We start from the raw sequence: 9474 nt of genomic DNA, 5'->3' as shown, positions 1-9474 counted from the left end.
CAAAAAGCAGATTTATAGCTGTTATAAATTCACTGTAAACCACGGCTTCACGGGGATTATTGCTTTTATAAAACGGTTATTCCATATACGTAGTAAGGTTTCACAAAATAAAACAGAGCAAATAAAGTGTAATGATATTAATAAAAACAGTATTCTTCCACCAAACAATGTAGCTCCTCAGAAACAGTTGTGGTTGCTACAAAGTGGTTGCCGAGCAACACACAAACGTAAACAAAGGTGTATGTTACTTTGTAGAGTCATTTACAACAGCTTCGAACGCGGCTCAGCCAATCAGAATCAAGCACCGGAACTCTCCGCTTTATAAACATCCTTAACTCGTGCTACATTTACTGGAGGAGCACAATAAACACAGTGAGTCCTGTTTTCCTAGAAATTGAACAAAATGAAGTGACTTTATGAATAAAACAAGAACAAATCTTCTTTTCTTGCAGTGTGATCAGAAGGGTCAGAGTTATTTAGTTGCACTATTTGTTTGTTAAATGAATTAAAAAGTAATGGAGATCTGTTGGAAGTTGTATTTTCAAACTTTGAAGTGTTGCTAATACAAGACATTTACATTTAGAGGCTATATTGATGCATTGAGTACCCTTCAATTTGTTCCTTAAATGTTCTTTACTTCATCTGATTTATCTACATAACATCTGAAACCCTGCATCTGCTAATGTGCATCACTCAGATATGATTAAATACATATTTTTACTTTTATTTAAATCGTGCCAAGTTATAATGACTGTGTGTGACTGAATGATGGACAGGGTCGTATATGAATGTGCCTGAGTTTGTATTCATGTCAAAAAATAAATAAATAAAAGCATAAAAATTAATTACTTGAAATAAAATAAACATTAACTCAAACTAAAATTTAACAAAAAAAATATACTTAAAAAAAAATGTACTAAAACGACTAAAACGCACAACAATTCTTTAACTGAAATAAAATTTTAAAAAATATTTTTAAATAAACTTTAACTGAAATCAAAATGAAAGCATAAATTAATTACTTGGAATAAAATAAACATTAACTTAAACACAAAAAATTTATAAACTTTTTTTTTTTAATTTATAAAACGACTTAAACGCACAACACTTTAACTGAAATAAACATTTTAAAAATAATTATTTCAGCTATTTCAACATTTGGTTTAAATTAAAGTGCTTTAATAATTATGCTAAATAATTAAAACTAAATAAAAACAAATAATAAAAAAAAGATAAAAATTCTAAAACTTTAACTGAAATTAAAATGAAAACAGAAAAATTAATTACTTGAAATAAAATAAACATTAACTCAAACTAAAATTTAACAAAAAAAATATACTTAAAAAAAAATGTACTAAAACGACTAAAACGCACAACAATTCTTTAACTGAAATAAAATTTTAAAAAATATTTTTAAATAAACTTTAACTGAAATCAAAATGAAAGCATAAATTAATTACTTGGAATAAAATAAACATTAACTTAAACACAAAAAATTTATAAACTTTTTTTTTTTAATTTATAAAACGACTTAAACGCACAACACTTTAACTGAAATAAACATTTTAAAAATAATTATTTCAGCTATTTCAACATTTGGTTTAAATTAAAGTGCTTTAATAATTATGCTAAATAATTAAAACTAAATATAAAAAAATTCTAAAACTTTAATTGAAATTAAAATGAAAACAGAAAATATAAAAATGAAACCCAATTCAAAAATATTAACAAAAACTATAAGTATAAATAACCCTGACTGACCCATGATTCCTCCGGGTTCAGACGCGGAACGCCTCGATCTCGACTCGTGTTTGATCTGAAACACCTCTGCACTGATGTTTAGTAGTTTACTGATCAAATGATTTCTGGGTAACATATCAAGAATTTGCCCGAAACGTGTGTTACTACATTTAGTGTATGCTTATTATTGGACACTATGCATTCTAATAAATATTCATGTATATGTAAGTATTGCACAGCTGTCTCTGGGTAGTGGACATGCAGTCTATTTTACAGATTCTACGATTATTTTTGTGAGACTACATGGAAGATTTGTACTTTTATAACTTCGTTTGTCACTCCGCAGAACTATTGAAGTGAACCGTACAAGTTCAAGCACACGGAGTATAAGTTTTGCTCAAAGATGTTGATCAATGTTATTCTTAGCTAATATTAACAGAAGCAACTTTTGAGGCTAATAATGTATTGGTAGATGTTGAAATTAACATTATGTAGCTGACTTGAACAGTAAAAACAAACAGCAACAAATGTATCACTCATTGTTAGTTAATTCTAGTTAATGCATTAACTAATTGGACCTTATTGTGTAAAGTGTTACCAAGTTATAAATGAAATAAACATCCCCTGAAGTTTTCACACTGCAACTGATTTTAATAAAATGCTTTTATTGACAATATAAAAATCACACTGCATTATTATTATTATTATGTACAGTCTAGTTGTGTTCAGTGTCTAACACACAGTTCAGTCTGACTTTAACGGGTGAGTTAAGGAGGGTTAACCAGCGTCTAATAAACACATTAAACGGCTAAACACCTCTGGAATCCACAGATTCACAGTGCTTCTAGAATATATTCAGATCTGCTACATATGTGGAAGTTTAGTAGATGAACAAACACTGATCTCATGGAAACATCCGTCTAGACTCTTAAAAATAAAGGTTCTTTGTTGGCGCCAAAGGCTCCATGAAGAACCGTCAGCATCCATGGAAACACTAAAGGTTCTTTAGGCTTTTACAATCTTCAAATAAATGAGATTCTTATAAGAACTGACCATTGGAAAGTTCTTTGGGGCAATGGTTCTTCAATGGCAATCCCATTTTGAAAACTTTATTTTTAGGTATTAAAAGTGGAAAAGGGTATTTAGATTATTCAAATGTTCTTCGCACTAAGAAGAAATGGTTCACTGACAGGTTCTTTGGGGAACCAAAAATGGTTCTTTGATTGGAATTCAATGCAAACATTTTTTTTGCTCATCTTGTAATCAATTAGTAGACCGTGAACTCCAATAATTTCCTCTCTGTTCTCAACAAATGTCTGGCTACACTCTTAAAAATAAAGGTTCTTTATTGGCGCCAATGGTTCCATTAAGAACCTTCAACATCCATGGAACCACTAAACCATAGAACTTTATAGTGGAAAACAGTTCTTTAGATTATTCAATTGTGACCCTGCAGCACAAAAGCAGTCTTAAGTCTCTGGGGTATATATGTAGCAATAGCCAATAATACATTGTATGGGTCAAAATTATACATTTTTCTTTTATGCCAAAAATCATTAGGATATTAAGTAAAGATCATGTTCCATGAAGATATTTTGTAAATTTCCTACCATAAATATATCAAAACTTAATTTTTGATTAGTAATATGCATTGCTAAGAACTTCATTTGGACAACTTTAAAGATGATTTTCTCAATATTTAGATTTTTTTGCACCCTCAGATTCCAGATTTTCAAATAGTTGTATCTCAGCATAAATATTGTCCTATCCTAACAAACCATACATCAATGGAGAGCGTATTTATTCATCTTTCAGATGATGCATAACTCTCAATTTAAAAAAATGGACCCTTATGACTGGTTTTGTGGTCCAGGGTCACAAATGTTCTTCACACTAAAACAAAATGGTTCTTTTAATAACCTGATCACTGACAGGCTCTTTCAGAAACTCTCTTTTGGAAACTTTACTTTTAAGAGTGTGTGCACGCTTAAAAATAAAAGTTCTTTATTGGCATTGATGGTTCCATAAAGAACCTTTAACATCCATGGAACCTTCCAGTTGCACAAATGGTTCTTCGCACTAAGAAAAAAAGAACTATTGACTGAAAGGAATGCCATTCCTTTGGCATTCAACGCAAAAACCTCTTTCGGAACTTTTACTTTTAAGAGTGTATTTCCTCGTCCTGTAATGAATAATCATCCTGTTCCACCTTCACTTGTCCAGGTGCATCTGCGTCGTCATTTTGGCGGCCAGACGTCGTCGTCGTTGTCGTTCCCTGGCAGCGAGCCTGATGCTTGAGGAAACTGTCTCTCCAGACGATCTTCTTGCCGCAGAGCGCGCACTCGTACGGACGCAGGCCTCCGTGCGTCTTGACATGTTTGGTCAGGTGGTGCTTCATCTTGAAGCTCTTGGAGCAGACGGGGCAGGCGAACGGACGCAGGTTCAGGTGCTGCATTTTCACGTGGCGGTCGCGCATGCTCTTCAGCGTGTACGCTTTGCCGCAGTGACAGAAGTGGACTTTGGGCGTCGCAGAGAGAGGAGAGCGCGGGGAGGACGAGGACGACTGCGAGACCCAGGAGAGCTCGGACGGTCCCGGCGCCAACTGGTCGGACGGTCCCGGCGGTGGCAAAGGACGCTGGGAGATCTGCCCCGTGGCCTTCTCGATCTCGTCGTAGGTCTCGAACGCGACGTCCGTTTCGTCCTCCTCGTCTTCGTCGTCCAGGAGCTTGGCGTCTGACAAAGTCCACTGGTTCCACAGTCCGTCCGTCTCGCCGCTCTCGCTCTCTCTGAAACGTCCGTCCGACTCGGCGGCTCCTGAGTGGAGACAAGAGCAGACAAGAAGTCAAAAATACGTCGGTTCTCCACGTTGCCCCCTGGTGGACGGGCGCTAAACTGCAGTGATGAAGAAGCTCCACTCACCAGCCTGGTGCTCCTCACACTTCACCCTCACTTTGTCCTCATCCAGCGGCTCTCCGACTCCTTCATCCGCTTCCATCCTCCGCTGCTCCTCGTCTTCCTTCGCTCCTCGAAGGCGAGCGAGGATTCGGTGCCTCGCGAAGTCCGATGTTTCGATGGACGGCAAAGGCGCGACTGGGAACGCGTGGAAACCTTCGTCTCCCGTATTCGGGCCGCATTCGGGCTCCGTTCGGACGGGGAACGTCAGGCTGCTTCTGCTCCACCTGCTCTGAGTCGGACGCCTCCATGTGGCCAGAGGCGGTAGCGCGCTTTGCGGTCGTTTTTCCAGAGTTCGTTCGCCCGCTGCTCGCTCCCCGTCCTCTGGATCGGCGAAGCAGCAGTCAGAGCTGCTGGGCGACTGGTGACTGGAGGACGTCGCCCCGCCGGGGCTGACCTGGACCAAAGGTCGCGACCTCTTCAGGATGTCCGTGCACTTGTCCACGATGTGCCACATCTGCAGGAAGCTGGCCACCGTGACGTAGTTGATGATGTCGTCGCGCACGATGCTGAGCTGACCTGTGTAGGCCGAGTTTAACACGCTCTCGAAGGCCAGAGGGTCCATGACTGAGGGAAGAGACACCGTGGTGACGTTCTTCAGCAGAACCTGGCAACAGAACCGCAGTGTTCAGAGCCGCTCCAGTTAGAGCTACGCCGTTTGTACAGACATCACTATACGTCCCCAGCTGATTAGATCACAGTACAATAAGACAATTGTTTTGTATTTCAAGTTTAAATATGCTAGTAAAGCATTATCTAATTAAATATGTGCTAATTTGCATACATTTGCAGAACAGAAATCTGAACATTGGTTCATAATTCCCATTTGATTTCATCATATTAGAGTTAAAGGTTTTTGCAGAGAGGATTTGAGATTTCTCTTTTATCATAAATCAGAAAATACTGTCAACAGACAGAAAACAAACATTTTCACCATGTTTTTAGGAGTAAATGGTATGAATCAGTGTGAATGAGTAACTGAACATATTTTGAAAGCTTCAGAATATAGATTAGATAGAAATAAAACTGTTTAGTTTGGTGTATGTAAGAGAAAAAAGTGCTTTAAAGATATGGACTGAAATCTAGAGATGTAAATAGATTGTGTAATTAAAATATTACTTCACTAATCACAGTTTAACAACGGTATTTGTAGTGAAACCGTAGTTAGTTTTCGTAAGGGAGTCGCGACGGAAATAGTGCACGCTTTTATTATGATTACAGTAACATGCCGACAGCACAAAAACACGGCATTTATGGTGTTTTTCATCGAGCAAGTCTTCGGCAAGAACCGCCATACAGATTACAATTTAACTTAAAAGCTTATGAAGACCTTCGTGAATCCGGACCCAACACTCTCAAAGGAGTTTACGTTTAGTGTCGAATTCGCAGGATCTCATTAGTATGTTTTTGTACCGGGGGACCATCATGTTTAGTTTTTATATTAAAAATTGTATAAATTCATACGAAATCACCAACCCCTACTGGGGTTTAATAACTATAACTCATTCAGAATGTTCACCTACAGTACATACTGTCAAAATAAACTGCGTTCACGTCACGTCATAATTACCGTAATTCCAAGATGACAACACGTGACGTTCTAAGAGCTACGACTCAGACCATGTGACCAATGTACCACCTGACCACCACAAGATTAATTTAGGCACTTCTTTGGCACTACCTCTGAGTAGAACATCACGTGTTGTCATCACAGAATTACGGTAATTATGACATAGCTTGAACGCAGCTACAGTACGATTTGTAGTATGCAATTTAGTGCATAGCCGCTGCTAAAACGGCGACAGACTTCAGATCATGAACTTCCTCAATGTCTGCCTCATTAATATTCATAGTGTTCGTACAGTCGCAATAACGTTCACATTTATTGTACATTTGTATTTTTTAACAGTCGTTATGAAAATACAGTACCAGTTTTAGACAACTACCCAGCAAACACAGAACATTCCCCTAACGTTAGTTTTTGGGTTTTTTTTTTGTTGTTGTTTGTTATTGTGAACCAAGAAATAATGTTCTAGGAACGTTCTTTTTAGGTTTTATTTTTTGCAACCATAAAATAACATTTCCAGAATGTTGCAGGGTGGTTATTTTTTAATAACCTAAAAATAATGTATAAAGAACGTTCCCTAATGGTTATTCTTAGGTTATTTTTTATAACCCTGTAAACTATCTTTCCGATGAAAACGTTACCGATGTTTTTGTGTAATGGCCTATACAGAGAAATTCGTTTAATACAGCATTTACTAAAATACTGAAATTAGATCATTAAAAAAACGTTTAAAATTATAACATTAAGCCAGGGTTCGGCATAGAGTGATAACAGAAATCATAAATTTGTGGGTTTGTTTCGTCTTCATTTCCTGCCTGCGCTTCGCTCGCGTAATTTAAAAATTAACGGTAATTTCGTTTTACTGGCCAATTGACTCGTTCGTCTATCGATCTAATGCTTCAAATTAATATAGTTATAAGAGTAAATATAATTTCGGAGGGATTTAAAATACAAGTGTTTTGGCGGGGTTCCCTTGGTAAAATTCGCATTCCAGGCAAAAACCGCTGACCTGGCAACACTGGCTGGATAATTACTGACGTCCAGTGGGGTAATCATATCGGTGTGAAAAGGTTAGAGGAACGTTAAAATAACGTTCTACAAACCAAAAACTAACGTCCTATTTCCATTAAGAACATTTTCCTGGCTAACCAAAAACAAACCTAGCTGGGTAAAGCGGGATTACGATCAGGGCTTAAGCTGTCAATCAAATTCAAAAAAATCAAACCGTCAAAATCTAACCGCCAAAACCAAACGGTCATAAATATGCAAATGAGGGCATTCACACAGGCTTTACATGTGTAGAGTGTGAAATCAGTGTGAAATCGTACTCACCTGGTCGTGGAAATACGGAGATGAGGCTGCCAGCACACACCGGTGCGCGCGGAACACCTGACCCTGCACCTGAATGGACAGGTCACACAGCTGACCCTCCTCGCGCTGCCGGTTCAGATTCTCCAGGACCGACGCGCGGGCGCTGGGGAAACACACCTGCAGCACCGGGCCTAGCGGAGCGCTGCGGCCGACGAGCTGCTCCATCCTGCCGGCGAGAGAAACACCCGCGACCGCGGAGGAGGTGAGAGCCGGAGCCGAACCAGGGTCTGATATCACGGGTATATGCTCACAGATCAGATCCGCTCGACCGGATCGAACTAGCATCTCATAGCAGGCTATAACAACACACCAAGAGCTTATGAGCGCTTATAAACGCACGCATGAGAGCAGATGATCATGTGTGTTTACATCAACATGCGACAAAGATCCCATCCAACACGACTCGGCTATGCGCACAGAAACCGCTAGCTTTAATTACAGACATGTATCCGATGTGTTAATCATGCGCTGATCAGTTTAACGAAATGAAATATGAATGTGTTTGTAATCTCACCTGCGTTCACTGTGATGGAGCTCTGCGGAACAGAAATAGAGACACGCCCCCTTTACGAAGACCCGCCCCTCATAATATACAGTACAGTCTGTGTAGTTTACAAAGTGTAATTATGGTGTTCACATAGATGCATTCAAAATGGCGCGGCGCTTGTTTTATTATAGAATAGAGTCTATAGGTGCATCAATGCACCGTCCATGTGACAGTGTCACCGCTACTGCTGTGAGCGGAAGGGCGGTGTCATGAATATTAATTAGGTTACGCCACAGGATGCTGTATCAGGAAGATTGTGCGTGCGTCATTAATATTCATGAGCTGACTCGCGCAGTACTGCGGTCCGCGTGCGCCGCTTGCTGTCTGACTGGGTTTCACAAGCATCCTCCCGTGAATAAATCTTTAAAACATCCCGCGTTATAGAATCATTATTGAACACATTTAATTTAACGTTTTTGTATTTTAGAAATTAAAGTTTTTTTTTTTTTTACTCGCTGTATTCCCCTACCTGTTCTTGTTCGCTGCTGAATTATTTAGGTCTTGCGAAAACGAAACAAAAAAACATAATTAGATTATTAAAATGATGTTAATTAACTAGATCGCTCTATGTAAAATGTCCCAGATTGAACCAAAACGGCTGACTTTCATCTGTAGTCCCAGAGCAGGTTGGCGTTTGGAAAAAATAAATTAAAACCGCTCTTGTTAAATCTTTCAGATCAGTTGTTTAGAGCGATCTAGTTAATTAGCATCATTTTAATAATCTAATTATGTTTTTTTGTTTTGTTTTCGCAAGACCTAAATAAAGGGACTATGGGAAATGGAGTTCAACACATGTAACACAGAAACGGGAGAGCGCCCTCAAGTGGCCAGTCCAGGGCACCACAACCAGACACTGACAAAACATTTATTTATTTATTTAATGTAATACTTTAGTTATTAACTAGTTGCTTGTATATTACTATGTTAGCCGTTTATTAGTACTCATAAAGCACATACTAGTGCATTATTATGCGTGACCGTATTCTACATCTTACCCTATACCTGAACAGTAATTAATAGTTTATTTAGGCAAAAGTCAATAGTTAAGTTAATAGTGAGAATTGGACATTCTATATATATATGTATGTTAAAGGAGAATGTATGTCAGGTCATGATCAGCATGGCTGACAGAACAAATTCATTGTTATTAAATGGATGCCACCTTATTGGGACAATAAAGCCCTCCCTAACCCTACCCGATACTTTATCTTCAACTTTTTGATTGTTTCCTTCATTTTTATTGAAAATAAATGCGTTTCTGATGTGATATGAGATTTGAAAAGGAAGAAAAAAAGTT

The 9474-nt window shown here is 38.3% G+C and overlaps 1 protein-coding gene across 2 annotated transcripts; it reads right to left on the bottom strand.

Moving 5' to 3' along the window:
• Positions 1 to 3601: 3601 nt before the first annotated feature.
• LOC107701895 (zinc finger and BTB domain-containing protein 22-like) lies at positions 3602 to 8225 on the bottom strand. Of its 2 annotated transcripts, none has more exons than XM_016504040.1 (4): positions 8145 to 8225; positions 7592 to 7796; positions 4660 to 5299; positions 3602 to 4554 (listed from the first exon to the last, which is right to left on the bottom strand). In XM_016504040.1, exons 2-4 carry the CDS (start codon positions 7793 to 7795, stop codon positions 3902 to 3904), a joined length of 1497 nt encoding a protein of 498 aa, XP_016359526.1. In that variant the 5' UTR covers position 7796; positions 8145 to 8225; the 3' UTR covers positions 3602 to 3901. The 2 variants fall into 2 exon arrangements, with proteins under 2 accessions (XP_016359526.1, XP_016359525.1); XM_016504039.1 differs by having other exon boundaries at positions 7592 to 7926; positions 8145 to 8207.
• Positions 8226 to 9474: the final 1249 nt, after the last annotated feature.

Source organism: Sinocyclocheilus anshuiensis, unplaced genomic scaffold, assembly GCF_001515605.1.
Source record: "Sinocyclocheilus anshuiensis isolate Anshui unplaced genomic scaffold, SAMN03320099.WGS_v1.1 scaffold2144, whole genome shotgun sequence".
Taxonomy (NCBI): domain Eukaryota; kingdom Metazoa; phylum Chordata; class Actinopteri; order Cypriniformes; family Cyprinidae; genus Sinocyclocheilus; species Sinocyclocheilus anshuiensis.
This window is presented reverse-complemented; position numbering and strand designations above follow the sequence as displayed.

What these genes read in the sequence shown, in the direction of transcription:
- LOC107701895 (XM_016504039.1), bottom strand. Translation starts at nt 7,915, where the DNA reads ATGCTAGTTCGATCCGGTCGAGCGGATCTGATCTGTGAGCATATACCC. An exon ending in CTCCGTATTTCCACGACCAG is followed by an intron (nt 5,300 to 7,591) that starts GTGAGTACGATT and finishes TTCTGTTGCCAG; the next exon opens with GTTCTGCTGAAGAACGTCAC. An exon ending in GTGTGAGGAGCACCAGGCTG is followed by an intron (nt 4,555 to 4,659) that starts GTGAGTGGAGCT and finishes GTCTCCACTCAG; the next exon opens with GAGCCGCCGAGTCGGACGGA.